The sequence below is a fragment of the Ceraceosorus guamensis genome (assembly GCF_003144195.1).
Source record: "Ceraceosorus guamensis strain MCA 4658 unplaced genomic scaffold IE81scaffold_41, whole genome shotgun sequence".
Lineage (NCBI taxonomy): Eukaryota > Fungi > Basidiomycota > Exobasidiomycetes > Ceraceosorales > Ceraceosoraceae > Ceraceosorus > Ceraceosorus guamensis.
This window is the reverse complement of record NW_020290036.1, coordinates 51,526-74,292: the sequence shown is the minus strand read 5'-3', so window position 1 is coordinate 74,292 and position 22,767 is coordinate 51,526. Positions and strand designations below refer to the sequence as shown.

The 22,767-nt window shown below is 55.6% G+C and overlaps 7 protein-coding genes across 7 annotated transcripts; 3 read left to right on the top strand and 4 right to left on the bottom strand.

Moving 5' to 3' along the window:
* Positions 1-419: 419 nt before the first annotated feature.
* Positions 420-3,006, bottom strand: IE81DRAFT_334844 (hypothetical protein; the record flags this gene model as incomplete). The annotated part of the gene is made up of 4 exons (XM_025515427.1): positions 420-646; positions 806-1,587; positions 2,507-2,829; positions 2,983-3,006. The coding sequence occupies 4 exons, from the start codon at positions 3,004-3,006 to the stop codon at positions 420-422; spliced, it is 1,356 nt and encodes a 451-aa protein (XP_025368703.1).
* A 3,792-nt stretch (positions 3,007-6,798) lies between these two features.
* Positions 6,799-8,972, top strand: IE81DRAFT_171178 (hypothetical protein). The gene has a single exon (XM_025510623.1). It carries the CDS (start codon positions 7,117-7,119, stop codon positions 8,911-8,913), a length of 1,797 nt encoding a protein of 598 aa, XP_025368702.1. The 5' UTR covers positions 6,799-7,116; the 3' UTR covers positions 8,914-8,972.
* Positions 8,823-10,744, bottom strand: IE81DRAFT_324398 (UBC-like protein). Its single transcript, XM_025514223.1, has 6 exons — positions 10,512-10,744; positions 10,194-10,404; positions 9,980-10,011; positions 9,809-9,875; positions 9,534-9,727; positions 8,823-9,445 (listed from the first exon to the last, which is right to left on the bottom strand). Exons 1-6 carry the CDS (start codon positions 10,512-10,514, stop codon positions 9,032-9,034), a joined length of 921 nt encoding a protein of 306 aa, XP_025368701.1. The 5' UTR covers positions 10,515-10,744; the 3' UTR covers positions 8,823-9,031.
* Positions 10,745-11,088: 344 nt separating this feature from the next.
* On the bottom strand, positions 11,089-13,118 carry IE81DRAFT_324397 (hypothetical protein). Its single transcript, XM_025514222.1, has one exon. The coding sequence runs from the start codon at positions 12,793-12,795 to the stop codon at positions 11,239-11,241; it is 1,557 nt and encodes a 518-aa protein (XP_025368700.1). The 5' UTR covers positions 12,796-13,118; the 3' UTR covers positions 11,089-11,238.
* A 538-nt stretch (positions 13,119-13,656) lies between these two features.
* Positions 13,657-15,342, top strand: IE81DRAFT_324396 (hypothetical protein). The gene is made up of 4 exons (XM_025514221.1): positions 13,657-14,401; positions 14,471-14,663; positions 14,736-14,840; positions 14,925-15,342. The coding sequence occupies exons 1-4, from the start codon at positions 13,894-13,896 to the stop codon at positions 15,154-15,156; spliced, it is 1,038 nt and encodes a 345-aa protein (XP_025368699.1). The 5' UTR covers positions 13,657-13,893; the 3' UTR covers positions 15,157-15,342.
* Positions 15,343-16,105: 763 nt separating this feature from the next.
* Positions 16,106-19,108, top strand: IE81DRAFT_291615 (putative VPS1-member of the dynamin family of GTPase; the record flags this gene model as incomplete). The annotated part of the gene is made up of 10 exons (XM_025511912.1): positions 16,106-16,218; positions 16,408-16,565; positions 16,745-16,938; positions 17,097-17,299; positions 17,373-17,592; positions 17,667-18,149; positions 18,227-18,672; positions 18,742-18,799; positions 18,872-18,994; positions 19,064-19,108. The coding sequence occupies 10 exons, from the start codon at positions 16,106-16,108 to the stop codon at positions 19,106-19,108; spliced, it is 2,043 nt and encodes a 680-aa protein (XP_025368698.1).
* A 248-nt stretch (positions 19,109-19,356) lies between these two features.
* IE81DRAFT_334842 (Zn-dependent exopeptidase) lies at positions 19,357-21,729 on the bottom strand (the record flags this gene model as incomplete). Its single annotated transcript, XM_025515426.1, has 3 exons — positions 19,357-19,687; positions 19,709-21,449; positions 21,510-21,729. 3 exons carry the CDS (start codon positions 21,727-21,729, stop codon positions 19,357-19,359), a joined length of 2,292 nt encoding a protein of 763 aa, XP_025368697.1.
* Between the last annotated feature and the right edge of the window lie 1,038 nt (positions 21,730-22,767).

Genomic DNA, 22,767 nt, shown 5'->3' with positions numbered 1-22,767 from the left:
ATGGCTTCGAGGAACTAGACCCGAGCTGGCTTTGACAAAGGAGGGGGAATTTGAAGCGGCGATCAAGTGTTTGGTCAGGTGCATCGCGATGCGAGCGCGTCTCCAAGGAAGAACAGCTATCATCTGTTCATGGATCGACAGAAGTGATTATGGACACGGTGAAGAGAAAAGAAAGAGGCGTTGAGGGGGGGAAGAGTCCGTGATCCAAAAGAGCGGACCAAGCGAGTGTTTATAGTAATAATGCCCGTATGAAAGTTGCGCAAAAGTGCTTTGCAGGTGTGCGTCTGAAGAACCACTCAAGGATGACCCAAAGCAGGGGCCCCAGCACAAACTAGAATATATGGATGCATGGGAGCGCTGAGGAGCGCTGACAAATCAAGTCGACCTGAATTGAGCTTGCGAGATTGGCGCGAGCGCGATCACTGCTGCTGCTGAGAAGGATTGGTGACGGCAAAGACTTTTCTAGAGTAATCCTGGTCGTCCCGCAAGCTGCTGGAGCTGCCAGTCTGTTGAGCTCTCTGGAAGCCGGTGTTGTCCAGCCTTCCGTCTTGTCCGCTCGCGCCGTACGGGTTGGGGCCTACTCCGTCTTGCAGAGCGGCAGCAGATGTTCCATTAGGTCCGCTGTGCGCAGGATTCAAATGATCCTCTTCTCCGGGACTGTTGTCATTAAAGACGTTTGGGCCGAGCAGATGCTCCGGGATACCCAAATTGCCGGTTCCCAGATTTCCCGCGCTTTGACGATGACCTCCGCCTGCTGCTGCTGCACCCGCAGCTCCTGCCGCAGCTGCGCCTCCGAACGACATACCTTCAGCATCCAAAGGTGGGGAGTGTCCGGGAACCCCCCATCCGCTCTGTCCCTGAGGCTGGTTCATCATCTGAAACTGCTGGCCGTTGGGATCGGTATGAGCACCTTGGCTGTACTCGTGACCTTGGCTCATCGGTTGTTGGTTGTAATAGCCATCCGGAGCGTTGGGATCGTAGTAGTGCCCCTGAGAAGTGGCCTGAGGATCCGCATATCCGTTCTGGTGGTCGTAGTAGCCTTGGTAAGCCGCAGCCGCGCCCGCTCCAGCCGCTGCTCCACCAGCAGCTCCGTACGCGCCCATTCCGGCAAAGCCAGGTTGGGTGCCCGCAGAGAAGTGACTGGGCTCGTACTCTCGGCCGGAAGATGCAGCATACTGCGCTGCATAGTGTTGCTGGCTCTGTCCATACGATGGATCTTCAATCATCTCGGGATCATCATCATCGAATGGCGTTCGCTGAGTGGCAGCAGCGGCAGAAGCGGCAGCCACGACGTCCGCATCCATCTGGGCTGCTTTGCGTCTGCGGTAGAAAAGCCAGAAGATCACTGCCAATATGATGATTGCAACGATACCAACAGCCGCAAATGTGCCTCCGACCGCTCCAGCATTGTCAAAGAATCCGGTGCTTCCGCCATTTTGATTGCCATTGAGCGTACCTTGACCGGTCGAGGACGTTGTAGGCGCAGTGATGACCCGCGTGGTCGTCGACTCGATCTGCGACGTGGTGGTGGGCGGAGTCGACGTGGTAGGCAGTCCGGAGGGAGAGCTGCTCGGTAGGTAGAGTCGTCTGATTGAGCAGAGCAGCGTGCACGGATCCGGTCAGCGTGCAGACTCACGTAAAGGTAGTAGTCGGGGTGATTATAGCAGTAGTGGTACGCGTCGACGTCGATGTCGAGGTGGTAGTAGGCTGCCAGGAAAGCAAGTGATATCACGTCAGCGAGAAGTCGCACGGGATAGCAAGCGATGATAGGCAAGGGCAGTGCTGCGCGACTACAGAGGGGAGAGAAGTCAAAGCATCTCACTTGCGAAGTGCTCGTTGTGGAAGTTGTCGTTGTGGGCTTCATACAAGGAGCGCACGATCAAACGGAAGTCGGACGTGAAAGAGCAGCGTGAGGCCAACCCTCCAGTCGGAGACGCGTATCCAACGGAACCCCTGGCTCCCGCTACTCTCTATCACTCACGGTAGTAGTGGTCGGCGAGCTGCAGACGAGACAGGAGAGCTGGAAGCATGAGTACTGGAGACATGGGACATTATGTGCGCCAGCTACTCACGTCGTCGTCGGGCTCGTGGTGGTTGGGTCAGTGTAGGTGATAACGGTAGTCGAATCGTTACTGGTGGTCGTGGGCGAAGTTGTGGTGCCTGGTGGTGAAGTCGGCGGGTCGTCGGTTGTCGGAGATGTGGTGGGGTTTGAAGTGGTGGGATCCGTCGTGGAATTTGTTGTGGTAGACCCTGGACGGCAAGGCAAGCGTGCACAGGAGTGAACAGGTTCGAGGAGAGTGGCGAAGCGTGTCAGTGGGGAGTTGGGGGGGAGAGAGGAGGAGATAGGAAACCACAACGCGAGCATCCAACGAATCATTGTCCGACAAGCATCATCATGCCAAGAGCAAAGCAGCGATACACACCATTAGCAGGAGGTTGGGTGCCAGAGTCAGTAGTGGTCGGAGAGGTGTTGCCGTCGCCGAACGAGGAAGGCGCGTTGCCGGACGATGCGGTACCGGCAGGATTAGAAGGGGAAGCAGGAGAGGAGTTCGAGCTGCCAGGGTCAGAAGGGCTGCTGCTACTGCTAGGTACGGAGCTCGGATCGCTCGAACTGCCGCGACTCGTATCACTCGAGCTTGGAGATGTTGCCTGACCCGGCCTACCAGGCGTCTCAGTCGACGGTCTCCCATCTGGACTCTCATTAGTGCTGCCGCCACTAGTGCCAGTGCCAGTGCCTGTCCTGCCTGCTCCACTCTGACTGCTTGGCCCACCGACTTGACTCGGAGAATTGTCAGAGCCAGTGGTCGGCGCTTGAGAATTACCGGTAGCCTGCCTGGGCAACAAGAGGCTGGGTCCGGGAGTAGGTCGGGGCACTGGCGCTCTAGGCTCGCAAGGCACGCGATGCTCGATCGCTCTCGGTATGACTCTGGCGTGGTATTCCCTACGACGAGCTCTCCTTGCCGTCCTTCCTGTGCCAACTACCCAATCCACCACATCTAGAACCATGACGTGCTCGATCGAGAATCGCCTGCCAACGATGCGCTTTGGATGCGAGCAGGATGGGGAGAGCCTGATGACCTCGCGTGTATGCTAGCAAAGGTGAGGCAGCAAGGCGAGCATGGAGTGGAAGGAGCGCATATGCAAAAGTGTCGAGGAGATTGCGAAGAGACCTGATGGTGGACCGATGGATGATCAAGCAACGGAGTCGATCTGACCGATGCGGTGCATTTCCCCAACCAGAGTGAGGCGCGCAACGCATCACGGACGGCATTATGCTATAGTCGTGACTATACCGGTACGGTTCATGCTGGTGCAGCAAGATGCTATCAGGGTGCAGTCCGTCTGGACAGCACCACGCGGCAGCAGCGGTTCGCGCAGGCGCCGCGCAAGCAGCAGAATAGGTTCGCGCCCAAGGCGCGGCCAGTGCACGATCGAGCGCCGCCAGCAGCGCCCGCGCGCCCGGCTTGCGATCAATCAAATGATGCAAAATGCCCTGATTCTGATGAGAATCTTCCGGCCTTTGCTGTCCTCATTTGCGATGGCCATGCACCGCGAGCAAATTGCATGCAAGTATCCATGGCCGCGCGCTTTTGCCCCTGCAACGCGGCAAAGGCTTTGGCACAACGATGTAGCAACAGCATGCAGCCATCGCGAGTCATGAGTCAAGGATAGCGTGCAGCTCATCGCCTCGAGCCAACTTGCATCTGTAATCGCGATGAAGTCCTACCCCGACCCCGCCACATCGCATAGCTTGCGCGGTCGAGATCGAAGCATGACACCACCGTGTGTGATCTACGCTGGATGGTAGGGAAGCGATTCTTAAACTGCAGTCTGTGCGACAGAGTGATATGCTTGGCCCCTCTTCGCTCGAGCTCGATCGCTCCCGGTGCCGATTACGAAACGCCTCACGGTGACTAGAGATCCCCGTAGTCCAGATCAAAACGGCTCAAGCAAGCCTCCGGCACGTGCGATGCTGGCTGGGCTGTGCTGATGACAGCGCGGATAAGTGCAGACAAACTCTACTGGTGACTACTACTAGCGCGAGCGATGCAATCCAGGCTGATTAGAGACACGAGCATCGCCTCCATTCTCCTCCTCCTTCGTCCTTCAGTGCCGTTGGCGCAGCCAGTCTGGCAAAAGAAAAACCAGACCGCTTCCTGAAAGCGAGTAGTAGCGAAAGGTAGCCGCAAAGCAGACCGAGACGCGGGCCTGCACAACAGATCCGCAGCGAGTCAAGCAGCCGTCACTCACCATTTCCGTTTCCCCCATTGCCACCATTGCCTCCTCCTCCCGTAGGTCCGTCAGTGCTCGTATCCATCTTGTCGGGTAGGCTCGGATGACTCAGACAATGCCTGTGAGCTTCTCGTGTGGGGCGGCTAGCTATCAATAAGCTCTTTTGCTGGCCAGGCCTAGATTCAACACCGGCTCCAACCTTTCGCTCGACCTTTGTGTTGCGCTGGCGTGATCCAGGCCGGTAGGAGTGCACACGTGAGGCGCGCTATTGCACTTGCGCAAAGGGGGAAGAAAAGGGATATAAAAAGGAGAGGAAGGGTGCGACAACCAGCACCAAGATGGGGAATCGAGAGCGGGAAGCGAAGGATGAGATCAAAATGCGAAGCGCGATCATGAGCCGACAGACAAAACCACCTCCGCCTACTTGCTTGCCTCTCCTTCCTCCTCTCGATCGAAGTGGCCTTTTTCGGTCTTTCTGTCACATACCCCGAGCTGCTCGCTCGCGACTTGTCTTGTGCTGTTGCGGTGCCGTCAACCCGGTCGATCTACTTCGCATGCACACGTCCTGTGCGGTGCGGTAAGGTGCGGCGCGGCGCGGTACGCTACCGGTACGCATGACTCTGACTCCATTCAATTCTTTCGCGCCTTCAGGTCCGCAAACCTGTCCGCCGAATGACCGCTTGCGATCTCAGCTGCTGGTCCAACGGAGCTTGAAAGGGGTCAGGCGCGTCACTTGTCTAAGGGCAGAGCAGCAGTCGTGAGTCGACGTGAGCGCTCGCTCGCTCGCTCGACGGCTGCATGGCCACTTCTCCAGCGCCATCTCGTGCTAGGTGCATGCATGCAGGCGTATATGGCTGCATGATGCTCTGAGCAGCGCATAAACACAAAGCGTCACCCTTTGCAGGGGCCCACACCCTCTGCGGCAAGCAGACTGCAGGCGGGCTGCTCAGCAGTCGTGAGTCATGAGTCACGATCGAGTGGTGAGAATCTTGAATCACAATGATACTGTAGATACACCTATGCGCGGTGCGAGCATAATGACGACTTGCACGCATCGAGGCCGGGGGGGGAACCTCTCCTGCTAACTCCTGCATCGATTTGCTCGCAACTCAAGTTGAGTCATTGCGCCGTTTCTTGACTGTTGTAGCGTGGCCAGGACTATCTCTCTAGCGGCCCAGCCAGCCTCATCTGCGCGCCTCGAATCGCCTGTCATGCTTGCCAATTACTTGCGTCACGGCTTGAACGACGGAAGCTGCGGTGCCATGCACACACAGCATCAAGAGGCGCCAAGGTCGGTCGGCTCATCTCCGCTTCGCGCCGGTCCGCAGCTCTGCATTTGTGCATCTGTGCGGGCTACACACGAGGCATCCTGTACCGGGTATCGGGCACACTCATCACTGACGGAGCGCAATGGATCACGGGCATCTGCTGAGGCTCGACTTTGCGAAGATAGCCTTGTAGCAAGCAAGAGTAGCGAGCCTCTGTTCGGTATCCTTCAGATTGTCACAAAAAGGCGCCGTCACGACGCGGGCAACGCGCGACTCCGATTCGAGGGTCCGGACGAGCGGTAAAGAATGTGTGCGGAGCCACACCAGCAGAGACCGACGACCAGGCACGAATATGCTGACCTCCAGCGAGGAGCTGCTTCATTCGTGAATAAGGAAAGCCATTCAGGATCGACGATCCACACGTGGGTCGGCGATCATTGTGGCTCTTCCGAAGCTCCAAGCGCCACAGCCATCTTTGTGTCTCCGAGGAGGTGTCGCCTGGCGCTATAGACTTGTGCTGAGCGTCGATCGGCAACGTCTGACATTTAGAGCTCGAACAAGCTGCTGGTGTAGCATCCAAACCACGAATGTTCCCTGTCCCCCCTCGGCGCCGGCGGGGAGCGCAGTCTGGGGCCGTTCTACGATGAAAACGCTCCTGAGGCTCACCTTATCGCATGACTGCCGGCGCAGACACCTTGACGAGCCGCCAGCTACCATCAGCTTGCGGCGAGCCCCTTGAGGGTGAACATAGTACAAGACAATCCATTCAAGCCTTGCTCGCTTTCTCCACTCCACTCCCAACGTCGATTCGCAGTGCAACGCACCAGGATGTAGCTCGTCAGGGTCATGCGGATTTTGACACAGTCAGCAAAGAACACCCCGGTACAGTAGCTCGTAGCAGTGATTTGTACTGGCCGCTCCTCGGCGCCATCCACTTGCGAATATTCCAGAGGAGGCAGCGCCCCGCCGAGCTGACATAATTGGCGGAAGTCGCCATTGATCGCGCGTATTTGCGCTTGTCAATCAACGCCAGACTGTCGGCTCTCCACTGTCTCCAGCTATCGCTCAAGGCCCAGATAGCGTCCAAGCGGCTCAACGAGCATCAGAGAGCGACAGTGCGCACAGCGCTAGCCGTTGATCCTTGCCCTTGAGTGCGCCCTCATCATTTCAGCCGCCTCCCGCCTCTTGCGCCATCGCATCCACCGCCTCGACGCGCCTCGGGCCAAGTCTGGCCGACACCCGCTACGTCTTTCCACCGGACTTGAACGCCACTCGAATTCGCCACTTACAAGCTTCTCCGTCAAAGTATGACCAGCTTCTCTGCTTTTCGCTCCCCTTTAGAGAAGACTTGGACTCGCCATTGGGCCAAAACTCCTAGTGGAAAATCATGCGACCACCTTCCGAGCTTCCATCATTCAGCTTGACGCATTGATGCGCTGGTCGCTTAGCTCTCTCCAGAATCTGCAGTCAACTTTGGCCGGCCCCATCTTTTCTCGAGCTCCCTTTCGAATGCCTCAACCTCTTAAACTTATTCCGAGCAGTACCTCCGCCGGACGGCGTCGCGCCTTCCGAGTCCAAGTCTCTTGCAACGAGCTCGGACACCCCGACTCTGAAGATGGCAGTGCGGAGGATCGTTTTTTCCTGTCTCTGCCTCGTGGGATTCCTAGCTTCGGTCACGTCTATTTGCATTGATCAGCAACTCGGCTCGTCAAGTCATTGCCCACACTCACGCAGGGACCTGGACGTCGATGCAGAGCTGCTGGGAATACATGGCAGGTTCGAAGCCGGCGACTTGTCGAGGCTTGAGCGAAGACTGGGTCCCGGAAAAGTGCTTGAGGTCATGAAGAGGCGTGGACTGCGAGAACATGGACGCTCGAGGGATCTGGGCAGACGTGATTTGCTCGCCAAACGCGGGCCAACGGCCTCCGAAAATCTTTTGGAGAAATTGTTGAATGATGTGGGAAAGGGGGGAAGTGAAGCAGGCTCTGCTGCTCCTCCAGCATCCGTGCTTTTCACTCAAGACCGGGACATCCTCGCACACGTCAGGGCTAGGCGCATGCGAGGCATTGTGCTACGGTCCAAGGTACCAACGACTACAGAGAGCACTGCGATGACCACTCACGCTGCTCGGCCCGCTCAGTCGGATCCCTCGCTGTTCGCTACCAACCATCCCGACAGGGGCCCTGCGAACCTCGCGCTCGAACTCGAGGCAAAGTTGATCAGCGAAGCGGGGCGTAATAGCGCGGACGTCATCAAAGCCAACGGCCGATTGAGTGGAATATTCTCAGATGCACACACACCACATAAGTTCCGCATCCTCAGCAGCTCCTTAAGTGGAGTCAAATTGGAACCCAAACATGGCCACCAAAAGACTGCTATAAATCATGCGACATCAAGTCTGCAGCCTCGATCTGTGGTCGCAGTGAGCCAGCTTTCAGCCGCTTCTTCACATGCATCGAGTGCTGAAAGGCGCATCGAAGCGCGCGGATTGGGATCTTCCGAAATCGAGGAAGTGATCAGATTGAACAAGATGATGGAAGCGATGGGGACAGAGGAAGGTGCCAGTCCTACAGTCGCTGCGCATCTGCACAAGCTGGTGCACGGCAGCGCATCGACCTACAAACCCCCGCAGTGGCAGCGTCGAAAGTTCGATCTGCCGCATTCCATATCGCTGCCGGCAAACAAAGCGTCCACTGTGGATTTGCAAAAGTCGGTGTCGAGTCAGTCGAGCAGCAAAACCTCTGCGAGTCCTGCATCCATCAGGATTGTGGAAAATGGTGAAAAGTCGAGCCCGAGCTTCACCGCTCCTACGCCTGGCTCATCCAGGGCGCCAAGCTTGTTGAGCTCGGCGGAGAATAGCAGAGACAGCATTACAGCTCACAAGAGTCGCAGAAGCGCTAGTCTTTCAGAGTCGTCGTTGTCGTTGCCGCTGAAAAAGGCACCGTCGATTGAGGAGAAGGGCAAAGGTGTCACAGCGGTGCCTTTTGTCAAGCCGTCGTACAGCAATGGGGCGCACGAGTGGCATCGTGACCCTCAACCTAGTTGGTACGCTGAGCAAGGTTGGCACAAGTTTGCGAGCAAAATGGACGACACCCGAAAGCAGCAAATCGTATCAGCTGCTCCGCGTGCACGTGTACACGCATCGGATCCTTCGCCGATCGGGCAAGTCCACAGCACCGTCTGGTTCCTGGACGATGGTACCCAGTATTGGCGCGGGATCGACTTCAAGCGTGATCCGACGAAGGGAAAGGGGGCTGCCTCTGCGATCCGTGGACGGGTCGGAACGAAGCTCAGCAGTACTTGGAAATCAATCAAGTCAGGTTTCGAAAGGCTAAGTGGTAGTTCTGCCGCACTAGCCAAGCAGTCCCACGATCAAAGGCACATCGAAGGGAGGCACAAAGACATCATCTAAGATGCTGACCCTTTTGCGGGAATTCAGACTCAAGGCGCATGAAATCGGCGCCAGACGAAGCCGAGCAGGCTACGGCAGCAGCCTTTCTCGCAAAAACCATCGAATGGGTATGATCTTTTCAGAGTCTCAGCAGACCACGCTTGGGAGCGTGCGTTCGAGAGGATCCTGGCAGCGCCTGTCTCTGCAGTAGGCCGCTCGGAGCATCGTGAATGTCAGACCGGCCTAAAATACCAGCTGCTAGGAACAACGCAGAATCGCCAAGATTTTGCGATTGTCTCTCAGGGGCAACGTGCTCCACTTGCGCTTGCCGCGTTGCTGTGGAAGACCTGTCCGGCACTCCACGCTGACCGACAAAAGAGTGGGCGGAGGGACTGCCAAATCCAGGCTGCGTGCCAATCTGGTCGTTCCGCATTCCTTGCTCCATGCGAGTCTGGGCAGCTTCGGTGCATGGCGCAGGGCCCCAACAAGCCGGTCGGGTGAGCGCATAAGCCGATGTCCAAACCTTCGCCATGCGCATGAATTCTTCGTAGCTCTGTTCGACGCAGAGCAAGGACGCGTTAAGCTTGACGCCAACCGCTTCTTTCTTACTCGAAGATGAAGGGCGCGCTGCTTTGACTCACGTCGTGCATCAGTCGGCCCGCTTCTGGCTGATCCAAGACGCTATCAGGATTGGGATTGACAAGTAGACCCAGCACTGTCCTAGCGCAAAAATCTACACCTTTGAAGGTGGAAGCGCTGCCCTTCTGATCTGACCACCCGGCATTGAAAGTGTTGACGCATATATCCCCGCGAGTCGAAACATTCGGATGGAAAACTTGTGCGACAGATGAAGCAGGGCCACATCAGCATAGTGTGCAGCAGGCATGCACAAGTGCAAATACAGCGACCGACTCACTCTTGGTGAGGAGCTTGCAAGTCGGAGCTTGCTCCGGGTAAGCGCCATTTCTGAAATCGATGGACATCTGAGCGACACAATGAGCGTCGACCATCGTCATTTGAGAGAAAAGAAAAGGAAAGCGGGCTTGGAAGCTGTGCTTATGCTGCGGTACGCTGAGCGATGTCTCACCTGAAAGAATCCCCCTTCAAAAGGGGTGCCGACTATGGAGGCAGAAGCAGAATCTCAGCAAGGGACGTGTCCAAATTTTATTGCACCTCCTTTGCCGGCTCGTCTGCATATCAGACAATCTCGTACCGACCCACGATGAGCTTCACCAGATTGCAGGCTTGTCGATTCCACAATCATGCCCTCTCATTCGCTCAACAATGCTGCCCGCACTCACCTGGACCCATAAGCCATACCCTCACGTCCAACACATCCTCTTCTCTAACCTCGATCCTGTAATCGTCCTGCGTCTCATCGTCCAATCTCACCCGCCCTTGCTTGCTGGAATGCGCAGCTTTGATGCCTTGATCAGCGCTTTGGCTGGGTCTTTGCAAGCTGAGGATCTCTCGAACGAGCTTCTTCTGAAAGACCGAGGATAAGGCAGAGGTCTAAGCTTGGTCGAAAGCGAAGAGATGGCCAGGGGCAAGATTGGTCGAAGCGATGAGCTTTCGACAACTGTGAGTGTAGAGCGTTGAAGAGCTGCGCCTGCACTGACCATGGTGGGGATGAAGACGGCGGAAAGATCCTTCGTGGCTGTGTGCCAAAGCGAGCGGTGGCCCTAGCTTCTAGCTTTGAGGAGGGCAGTGGTGCTGATGGGACGTTGAGCGCGCAGCGCCTAAGTCCGAAACGTGAAACGGGAAATTCGAAAGGTCTGCGCTGAAACAAAGTGCAATCACTTGAATCCACAATCAAGTCACACGAATGGAGATGGGATTATCGTTCGAAAGGATGCAATCGTGAAAGCCTCGAGTCACAAGTCGTGAGTCAGACTCAAACTCAAAGTGGCCTTTCCTGCGCGTCCAGCAGAGACGTAGTCAGGCTTCGGCAGCTCCGCTACGGAACGGAGCCTCGCGCGCGGGCGCGGTTGCAAGGTTGTTTCAATTTCCACTCCTCCCGCATATAACAGTCAGAGTATACACGCGTGCGCACGCCCGCGCGAGATTCAAGAAAGCTTTCTCGCGCATCACGCGACACCGCATATCCAACGGCCAAAGTCACAGTCCACTCCCCACGCTGCAACCAAATCGTGATGCCTTGCACGATCGAACGTCTGTATTCACACTCTTGACTCAGCTGTCAATGCATCCTAGAAGTGGTAGTGATTGAACACAAAGACAACGTTCAAAGCAGCTCAGCTCGCCAGCACCAAATTTGCGCTTGGAATTCGAATTTGCGACTTTTGTGTGGATATGGGGTCCTGGACTAGCAGACAGCAGGCGGGGCTAACCTACGATGGTGTACAAATTGCTAGGAACTCGGTCCATCTCTCGCCAGACCGAGTCCTTGAGTGCTAGTGCCAGGTCTACGGAGCTAGCCCCACCGTCCATTGACGAAGAAGGTGGAATAGGGAGGAAATAGCCCAACCCATCAATCAGCGATACCTGAGTAAAAGGGGTGAAGGTGACTGTAGGTCTGATGCGTCGCTCCTCCGGTCCCTTTTGAGCGAGCGAGAGGGAGAGGGCGTCGTACAAATCCATCTTGAGCCAGGAACTGAGAAGTAGACTGCCATCGCCGTACGAGAAAGCTAATTGAGCTTTGGACTTGTCCGGTTGGGCGCAGAGCCAACGCAGTTGACTCTTCGCATCGGCAAGGCTCAAACTTCGGCTCACTTGATGGACAGCCCTGGCGATCGCGTGCGCTGGTCCATCGAGCACCAGCTCAGGAGTCAGATCGCAAAAGTTGACAAAGCACGTGTTGGGTGTATGATTTGCTGGCAGATTGAGCGCTTTGCGCCAATCGCTCGGAGTGAGGAAGTTGCACCTATTCGGCGAGCAGGATGGCAGCCGTGTCGGAGACGTGCGAGCCCGATAAGTCTGCTGGAGCACGTAGGCGCACAGTGCATCAAATGTCGTGATGTACTCTCCCTCGTTTGCGCAAGGGTCCATGGCCAAGCTTTTCAATTCGCTTTGCTGCTTTGCGGAGAAGCGCAGAACTCGGCCTACCACCGGATCGGCTTCGGCAATAGAGGGGGTCTTGTCATCCTCGACTTCTTTGTCCGTCTTGTCTGATGATAAGGTCACGCCGTTGCTGCCGGAAGGAAGACTGTCCTGAACAAGCTGGTACTGCTGAGGTTGAACCTTCCGAGCATCGCGCACTTCTTCCGGCGAAGCTCGACACGCCCAATCTGACATGTACCCCGCAAGGCTCGGCGTATGGGATAGCCGAGGTGGTGGTACGTCTGATCGACCGAGCTGGTTATAAATGTCCCTCAAATCTCTGACTACGCTGAAGAAGCCCACTCCATCCACTACAGCATGAGCTACACGGACAGCCAGGGAAACTCCTCCACAGGCGAATCGGGTGTGCTGGATGGCAAAAAAGGGATGCTTGGCGAGGTACTCTGGCGTGGGCTCGTAGGGTGACAAGAGATCTTTAGGGAACGATGTGATGATGTAGTCCCCCAGATTTTGGTATGAAGACAAGGCTTGATCGCAATGCGCTTCGATCAATTCTGCGCCGGATCCGAGCGCGGTGATGTATGGCTGGTGATCCTGCTCGTCCACTCGCAGACGGCCTGAAAAGTGCGGATGATGGTCGAGCAAGGCGCTCATAGCTGTGATTAGGCGTTCCGGAGGAATGAGATCGTCATGCTGGTCTGGCGATGGCTCAAAGACGAAGACGGCTTGTATAGGAATGCCCAATCCCACGTAGTAATCCATAGGACCGAGGGACCATCGTGCGGGATAGCCAGAAGCGGGAGGATGGGCAGCTAAGACGACATGCTTGTTTGTCCGGCAAACCGTAACATCTCGACGATGAGAGTGCAGAGCTTCGGTCATTGCGAAAGTTGCAAACAGGCCGCTCACGAATGTAAATGCTGCCAGTGGGACGTCAGACAAAGTGGCGGATGAGTGCGGGCTCGGACATCCAGAATCTCTTCATCGATCATCAGGAGGTCTTATACGCGGTCCTCGATCTGTACCTCCACATCAACGATTCACGACGCAGACAGACGTGTCCACAGTCACGAATGTTGAAATGCTGAATGGATGCTGGGTCTTACGAAGCAAAGGTACGGATCAAGGATGGTCAACTACGGCGGATGCAGCTCTCGTCGGTGCAATCACGAATGGTGGTGTTCACAGACCTCTGGGCCAGCTCATCACCGAGTCATGTCTGCCTGACCAGGCGTGAGTCACGAGTCACACTATATATAGCAGCGGCCAATGGACTCAAAGACTCAACTGCTGCTGCATGTGTTGACTCAGTGACTGTGTGACTCGCCCGCGGAGATGACTCGTGAGCGGGCCGCGATCGTGGCTGCTGCTGCAGCATGCACCATCAGCAGTTGCTGGTGCGCACGAGCTAGGGTCGAAGGCCCGCGCGTCCGCTCCCCCGCGGTGTAGTGGATGCTCCCCTCCACCTCGAGACTTGCGCGATCGAGTAAGTCGTGAGTCAGAAGAGTCTCGATCGAGTCAGGGTCAATGAAGAGTCGAAGTGTGAGTACCGGTACCACTATACCGGTGCCGGACTCATAGACGACTCGTGACTGCCAGCTGGTATAGACGCGATGTTGGCGCGAATTTGTGATGTGATCGTGTGCCAGAATCGTGATTAGTCTCGAAATCGCTGATCTCTATGCATGAATAAAGGCCGACAGCGAGCGTGTAGATAGAGGAGCAGCGTTGGGTGGGCTTCTCGAACAAAATACTTCGATGGACGATATTCTTTCCCGCATCCACGAGTAGAGCTGTAGATCGCATCAGTGTCAGAGTCAAGGTCTTTAAAAGAGGAAGTGCCTGGACAGTCGCTTCGGTCAACCCACAGGGAGCTCAGCATACACGCCTAAAGGTTCTGAGAAAGCGAGCAAGTCTAGTGAAATTGGCTATCAGCTCCTAGCTTCTTGAGTGCACGGTCACCAGTGTTGTTGTAAGCACATGTCTATCGTATGTGCAGCACAGAGCACTACATACCACTTCTCGATCTTCGTCAAGCCAAGCCTAGCGCGCAACATGTCGACCAAGACGGCCCCGTCGGGTCTGACGATCCAATCGCAAGGGGGACCAATCAAGATCTTGGCTTTTCACAGCTACACATCCAACGCTGCCAATTTCTCCAAGCGTTTAGGAGCGCTTCGAAAGACGCTGGCTCCTGTCGCCACACTACACTTCGTTCAAGCTCCCATCACGGTGCCTCCGATGCTCCTCGAAGAAGGTCAAGAACCGCCGATCGAGGATGAGAGCACCCCAATCGAAGATACGCACAGGAGCTGGTGGAAGAGTACGGATCTCACAGAGGAGGAAATGAAGAGTGTCAAGATTACAGAAGAGGACGAGCATTTTGGACCACCGCAAAAGTATGTGGGTCTGGAAAAATCGGTCGACCTTGTCAATCGAATCGTGGAAGCAGAGGGTCCCTTTCACGGAGTGCTAGGATTCAGTCAAGGTGAGCTTTCCAATCCTCGCTCAGCGCGCCACTCAATCGAACTGAATCTGCCTCTGTATCTGCGACCAGGCACGACCATGGCAGGCATCATGGTATCGGCATTCGAAGATCCTGCCAGGTTACCCGGCTTCAAACTGCCGCCAAGTCAAGGCAGATTGAGATTCTGCATCGCAGTGTCGGGCTTCAAGGCACGAGACAAGAATTTGACAAGTCTCTTCCCCGAACGCGGCATCCAGACTCCTGTACTGCACGTCCTTGGAAGGTACGTCATTCTTGCGGGACATTCAGAGTGGATGCACGCTGATCACCTAGACTCTGCGTCGGTGCAAGACAGAAATGACTACATCACTGACAAGCACAGAACGGGAACTCTGGTGAACGCGTTTGCTAGCACTTCTAGAGTCGTCTACCACGATGGAGGTCACCTCACACCCACCACGTAAGTGAATGTTCTCCAGGACGCATCTAGACAAGGGTCTCCGATGGCTGATGCGCGCCTCCTTCGCCTAATGCAAACGGGAAGAGGTCCATGGCGCAAGTTCTTTTTGGATTTCATTTCGCAATTCAGAGATGAGCACGATGGGGATTGGAGAGGCATTGCAGGTCCCGAGGTCGATTCTCATTTGGAGCACAAAGAGGAAAGCCAAAAAGCTGAGACGGAGAACGATCTGAGAGAGGATGCAGAAGCGGAAAGGAGAGAGGCTTGGAGAGGCGCCCAAAAAGATGGAGCTAGTACTGGGAAGTCTTCGCTTTGAGACGGGCGGCGCCTTGGCCAAATGTGCGAAGTGAGGATTTATACCCCGCTGTCTTCATCGATGCGCAAATATTCGCTTCCCCGGCTGTCCAGCTCGGGCTGCAGGCGTGGGTGTGTATGTGAGGGTGAATGACACAACACAGCTCACACACACACAAAGCAACTGAATTGTCCAGAGGTCAAAGTTCCGGATTTGCTCCGAGCAGCTCGAGCGTGTTGTGTGCGTGAGACGCGTGGCTGTAGGCTCACTGCCACGTGGCCCTCGCCCAGGTGGTCCGCGCGCATTCACATTTGCATGCGTGGCTGTGGGTGCAGTCCAGAGTCAGAGCGGCGGCACCTGGATCGTGCAGCAGCTGTGCTGCTGCTGGTGGTCTTGTGTCGTGGTAACTGGTGCCGCGAGCGGGCTGGCTGAGCGCTGCATGATGGCTGCCTATACATACATGCTCAGCTGCACCGCCCGCTCGATCAAGATGAGGCGTGAGTCGTGAGTGCGATGAGTGCATCATCCCAAGTCGCGATCGAGCTTGAGTCGTGAGAGAGAGATTCAAAGCAGTCACAGTCACTAGTCACGGTCTTGAGTTGTGGATTCCAAGTGCGCACACGCGTATCTGTCCCTTCCGTACCTCGAAGCTTTGACCACAGACATCTGCGAACACACCCTCCCGACACCTTCTCTTCACCTGCTCATCATCCCAAACATCCCGTTCCACGTTCGCAAACCATCTACTTCTTTACGATCCACGACTGCGCATCACGTGGCTCGTTAGAGAGTAGGAGAAGGAACTTACTTGACCTGCATCATCGATCACTCTTCTCGACAGAGTCGCGCTGAAGCAGCAGTAGTGCGTCCTAGCAGGAACATAGCGAACAGCTACATTCACGCTCGGATCTAGGACTTCAGGTACAAAACAAGAGCGGCTAGCCGAAGGCAAGAGGTGGATCGAGCGAGGATGGATCAATCACTCATCAAGCTTGTCAACAAGCTGCAAGACGCTTTCAATAATGTTGGAATACAAAATCCGATAGATTTGCCTCAGATCACTGTGCTTGGAAGTCAGAGCTCGTGAGTCTGAACTTTGCGCGTTGGCTACCGTGCGGGTAACACTCCAATGGTCGGTTCAAAGCTCTGGTGTTGAGGCCACGGCGGTCTATGCTGTTCGGCTTTCATCACCAGGGAATGAAACATTCGCAGAGCTCTCATCGCGCTCGCACTGACTGCGTATGCTTCACTCATTTTGTCGACCCATCGCAGTGGGAAATCATCAGTGCTGGAGAACCTCGTGGGCAGGGATTTCCTGCCGCGAGGTACCGGAATCGTCACTCGTAGACCGCTGGTGTTGCAACTCATCAACAGACCTGCTGCAGGTGGTGCGCAGGGTGGAGTAGCGGCGGCCAGTGAGAAGGGTGCTGGTGCCGCCGCTAGTGCGGCTCCAGCTGCCAATGGTGCGAATGGCGGGGATAGCAAAGGTGAGTATCGGCCATGCCGTTTCAGCAGCATCGTCTCGCGCTGCCTTTTGTCAGTCAGATCATGCGTGCGAAGAAGCTGTGCTGATGTCACACCTCGCTCGCTTATACGTGGCACACTGTAGACGAATGGGGAGAGTTTTTGCATCTGCCCGGGGAGAAATTTTACGACTTCAACAAGATAAGGGAAGAGATTGTGCGCGATACGGAACTCAAGACGGGAAAGAATGCAGGCATATCCCCCCAGCCCATCAATTTGAGGATTTACAGTCCCAATGTCTTGACCCTTACGCTCGTCGATTTGCCGGGCTTGACCAAGGTGCGTGCGCTTGGATGAGTGACCTTGGGAATCGTGGATGCCCAGCACAGTCTCAGTGCGAACGCAAGGGATGAAAAGCGTAACAGATGTCTATATCAGCACGTGCTCACTACGTGCAGCCGCTGACGCCTGCACGCCTGATGCTCCGACTTGCACAGGTGCCGGTTGGAGATCAGCCCAGAGACATTGAGCGCCAGATTCGCGACATGGTCCTCAAATTCATCATGAAGCCAAATGCGGTGATTCTCGCTGTTACAGCTGCCAACACAGATTTGGCCAACTCGGATGGTCTGAAGCTGGCCAGAGAGGTGGATCCGGAAGGGACGCGGACTGTGGGTGTGCTGACAAAGGTTGACCTGATGTGAGTCTATTTAGAAGCTTCGCGGCGCTTCGGTATAATCCTGACGACCGTGCCCGACATCTGCCGAGTGCAGGGACCAAGGCACAGATGTCGTCGATATCCTAGCAGGCCGCATCATCCCGTTGCGCCTGGGCTACGTGCCCGTCGTGAACAGAGGGCAGAGGGACATTGATCAAAAAAAGCTGGTCAGCGCTGCTTTGGCTGCAGAGTCGGACTTCTTCTCCAACCATCCCAGCTATCGGTCCAAGGCTCAGTACTGTGGTACGCCTTACCTCGCTCGAAAGCTCAACACTGTGAGTATACTTTGGAGCATTCTCGGCACGGCGCACCGCGACTGACTCCGTCAGCCCACACACATCGAATTCAGATTCTCATGCATCACATTCGCACCACGCTTCCAGACATCAAGGCTAAAATTCAGCAGCAGCTGCAAAAATTCAACAGCGAACTTTCATCTCTTGGTGGTGCTTTAGGCGATACCAACTCTGGCAACATTGTCCTGACCATCATTACCGAATTCTGCAACGAATTCCGAACAGTCATTGACGGCAATTCAAACGATTTGTCGGTGAACGAGTTGGCGGGAGGTGCGAGGATCAGCTTCGTATTTCACGAGTTGTTTAGCAACGGCATCAAGGCCATTGATCCTTTCGACACTGTGAAGGACTCGTACATCAGGACTGTTCTCTACAATTCTTCGGGATCTAGCCCGGCACTGTTCGTTGGCACAACCGCGTTCGAGGTTATAGTCAAGCAGCAGATCAAGCGCCTGGAAGACCCATCCTTGAAGTGCGTCAGCTTGGTCTACGATGAACTTGTCCGCATCCTCTCTCAGCTGTTGAGCAAGAACGTGAGTGGCGTCGCGCAAGGCAGTATTCAGAGACTTTGCTAAAGGTGAAGTTACCTATTCTTTTTGCATGCTTGCAGCAACAATTCCGAAGGTTCCCGCAACTCCGAGAAAGGTTCAACACTGTCGTGATCCAGTTCTTCAAGAGGTGTTTGCAGCCAACTACCAAGCTGGTGACAGACATTGTCCTATCCGAGGCGTGTTACCTGAACACTGGCCACCCGGACTTCATCGGCGGCCACAAAGCCATGTCGATCGTGACTGAGCGCTTTGCACAGGCTTCGGGTGCCAACGATCCCAAGAAGCCGCAGCATACCATCAACAACGACAAGGATTTGAATGTGGACATCAAAGACCAGGGATTTTTTGGAAGCTTCTTCAGCGGCGGAAAGGCTTCGGCAAAGGAAAGAGCTAAGCACGCTACGATGGACGCGCCACCTCCCAGTCTTACAGCTAGCGGACAGCTCACAGACCGAGAAGCCATGGAAGTCGAGGTCATCAGAATGCTCATCATGTCCTACTTCAAGTGAGTGTTGGCTTCGTGCCATGCTCGGGTCAGCTCGCGATGCTGATGACAAAGCTTTGTTGTTTGCAGCATTGTGAAGCGAACGATCATTGACATGGTACCAAAGGCTACCATGCTCCACTTGGTGGTGAGTTCAAAATGAGCCTAGATCCGTCCTAGAATCGAGAAGCTGATGCGCATTGCCTGTCGCTGTCGATAGAAATTTGCCAAGGACTCTCTACAACGCGAATTGCTCAAGGAGCTCTACCAGCAGGACGTAATGAACGAGCTGATGCGCGAGAGCGACCATGTCGTTACGCGCAGGAAGGAATGCGTAAAGATGGTAAGTAGGCGGCTACCTGGTATGCAAGCGTGGAAACACACCCTCACTGTCTGCCTCGCTGTTTTCCAGATCGCCGCGCTCGAGCAGGCGCAGGAAATCGTCGCCACTGTCTGACGTGGGCATCACAGAAGGCAGTGATCGATCGGCGCGCACGATTCAAGTGGCAAGCTGCTAGATGGAAACGGTTCCTTCATTCTAATGCGGGTGTATGTGTACTCTGGTCACCGCGAGGGTCAGAATGTACATACAATGCGAGCTTATGCGAAAGAGACCCTTGGAAGTCAGAGCGTGCGAAGTGGACTTCGCTTCATGGCTGGGGAGGTTCTCGTGGAGTGAAAAGGAAGCGATGGTCGCTGCACATCCTAGTGCGCCTTGCGGTGGGTGCGGCGCACTTGAAGACGCTTAGCAATGGCGCCAAGGAGCTGGTCCAGCCTCTTGACCTCGGCGACAGCACCTTGACCCTTGTCCAGGGTGATGGCCTCAGTGATGCCCGGGAAAGTGGTCGCACCATATCCTAGCCATCTTCCAGGCGCGACGACCAAATGTCTGTACCATGGTCTACCTTTGAGTCCTTCTCTCGAAATGAAGCCGCGCTCAAAGTACGTCGCCCGTTTGTTCGACACTTGGAGCGCTTGGAGGAGGTGGAAAAGCTTTCTGAAGTCGTCCCCTGGACGACGAGAGTTGGATGTGGATCTGAGCGGAGTGCTCAGGAACTGCTCCACTTGGGCTGCGGGCAGATTGGCGAGGAGGTGCTTGATCTCTTTGCTCAGGTGAGCTCGGCGCTCATCTAACCCGCGCGCATTGGCTTGCACAGACTTGATCGTCTTCTCAAGTCCGCGCAACGTTTTGGCCAAATCCTTTTCTTCCGTCTCTGCGATGTCGAGCGCACGGTCTGATCTCGCAGTCTCGAGCTTGTCGTTGACTTTGTCGTAGTAGCGATCAAGCTCATTGGCGTATGCCGTGATGTTGAGCGGAATTTCGAGCTCGGAAGTCAGCCTTAGAAGCGACAAGCCCAGAAGCTTGGCTGCAGCCTCAAAGTGCTTGAATGTGGGATCACCAAACTTTTCCATCCAAGGGAAAGAGTCGAATCGCGAGTGATAGTGGTAGACTGGCCCCGCATACTTGGCTTTCCTGTCGACAGCCTTTTCGGGCGAAGCAAAATCGCTCGTAGCTGCTGCACCTATGCCACCTCTGAAGCCCAGATCGGTAGATGCAATGCCGAGGTGCTGCAAAAAGCCAGTGTAGTCGGATCCGGAGCCGAGAGCGCCGGGGTGCTCGATTTTGAGCGTCTCCTTGCCATCACCATCGGGGTCTGTGATTGCGGCACCAGCCTTGATCAGCAGATCCGAAAGTGAAGGACTAGCGCCTGTAAATAGACCAGGACCGGACACTGCCACGTCGGAGTTGAGGTAGGCGACGACTCTTTGCTGGTAGAACTGAGCATAATCCTCGGTAGCTTCGGTAGAACCAACTAGTCCATACTCCTCGGCATCCCAGCTCGCAACAATGATGCTGCGAAGTGGCGCCCATCCTTTGGCTCTGAGAGCACCAAGACCCTTGACGACTTCGTGGAGTGCGGCAGTACCGCTGCTCGGATCGGCCGCACCGTATGTCCAGGCATCGCGATGATTGCCAATCATGACGATTTCATCTTGTATTTGTCCAGGAATGTATGCATACGTGTTCCAGATGTCGTGTACCTGTCCAATGTCGGTCATTTGGTTGTCGAGCGATGCGATGTCCTCGCTGGGGCCAGTCCAGTATTCTTCGACACCCGGCACCTGTCCCACCCAGTTGTCGCCTACTTCGGCTGCCTTGACACCCTTGCCTTGGACCGCCAGCAGCAGCGCTTTCGCATCTTCAAAAGAGATGGGGAGCGAAGGGATGGTGGGGAGCGAGTCTGCAGTCTCGGGTGACTCGCGGGAGGCATTGCGGTAAGAAGGGAACCCGATGGTGGATGGGTCTCCTGGTGCGATGGACAAAGCCTGCACGCTGCCACGCTGCACAGACGAAGGTTGACGAGCAGGTCCATCAGGGTAAGGCTTGTGGCCATTCGCTTCGGTGACGCCATTGTCCTCGGCAGGGTCGCTGTAGATGAGCGTGCCGACGGCGCCGTTGTCGGCGCTGGCGCGTACCTTTAAGCCTCTGAAGGGACCGCCGTACCTGCAGAGCGTGATGGCACCTTCCACTTTGACGCCCTTTCTAGCCAGATCCTCAAAGTCTTTCTTGGTGCAAAGTGCCGCGTACACGATGGGTCCATTGGCGATGCCAGACTTGGAGTAGCCATGAAACACAGGCACATCCCAATTCAGCTCCGGCAGCTCGTCGACAACGTCCTCTTTGAGCTTGGCCTGCCAGTACGCCTCTTGGGAGTCCGCCTTGCGCAGCTTCAGGCTGGAAGAGACTGGGTAGTTCAGCCAGGAGCTGTATGTGTCCACCCAGACCCGCGGGCTACCTAGAGGACGGTGAGGTGCGTGGCTCGAACTCTCTGCTTGTTGAGTTTGGTCAAATTCACGACCCGTTGACGTCATGTATCGGATGGCGTCGTGAGAACCAGCATCAAAGACCAGCTTGGTTGGGTCGTCTGGCACTTCAGCTCCCAGCAGGCTGCCCCACTCGCTCACGAGGCCCACAGCGGACTCCTTGTCGGCATCCGTGCCTGCTACGTGCGTTACCTTGGTGTATCGCTTGAGTGCCTCTTTGGCGCTCTCCGCTTTTGGTTGTTCCAAGTACATCTGTTCAAAATGCCTGTTGATTGCATCGACGTCGAGGCCCAGTGGCGAAGCGCTAGCCGCAACAGTCGCCCCGTCGCGCCGAGCAGCGTTGGCGTTGTGCAGAAGTCCAGTCAGCGCTTCAAGAGCCGATGTCTGCCTGTTACGAAAGGCTTTGCGGTAGTTGTCCGCGTCAAAAGCTCCGGACGATGGAGCAGAGTGATGATTGCAGCCAGGCCTCCATCGTAGGAAGCGCAGGTCGTCGGGAATGGAGACGTTGTGCGAGAGCCACGAGGCGAAGCCACCTTGAGTCAGGACTAGAATTGAGCAAAGGATAGCCAGAAATACTGTCAACCTCGATTTGGCTGAAGACTTGGCGGCTCGTTGAAAGTACTCGGAGTGCAGTGGCGCATCGTTCTCTTGCGTCTCGGCGTGCTGGCTCGACCAATTAGCCGAGGGCAGAAGAGGCGCCGTGTCAACCTTCTCTGAAGACATGATGGTTTCGTTTGCTCGAGAACCGCAATAGTCACTTTCCAGTGGCCGACGTGCTGTTGGTCGGCTAGCAAGGTTACAGACGGAGGGGTAGCGGAAGCGGAATGGCTTTGTTGGCAGGCAATTCTGACTTGAAGAGTCCGCGAATCACGCAGGACAGAACCTCGGTGCGAACGGTGCGCAGCCGAGTTGATCGGAGCGTGGGACAGACCGAAGACTGACGACTGCATGCGTGCGTGAGAGTGATGGGTTGCTCGCGCGTGAGGCATCTGTCTCAACCCACCGCCACAGATGATGTAGCTTGCCATGCAATTCAAAATCGTCATGTGACTCGCACTAAATCGTCATGTGACTCACACTCAAAGGTGTAAGTCGCATCAAATCTTGAATGTACAGAGCGTTGAACCTGCATAGACCATGATCGAGCCCCCCCTTCTGCACCGAGCCAAAGTGGGCACTGTCACCATGAGACTTACAAATCGAAGAATCCTGAGCGTTGAGCCTGCGCATTCGCCTTCGCTGTGATCGCGTCGAGACTCATCAAGAAGTCACGACAGTCGTACCTATATA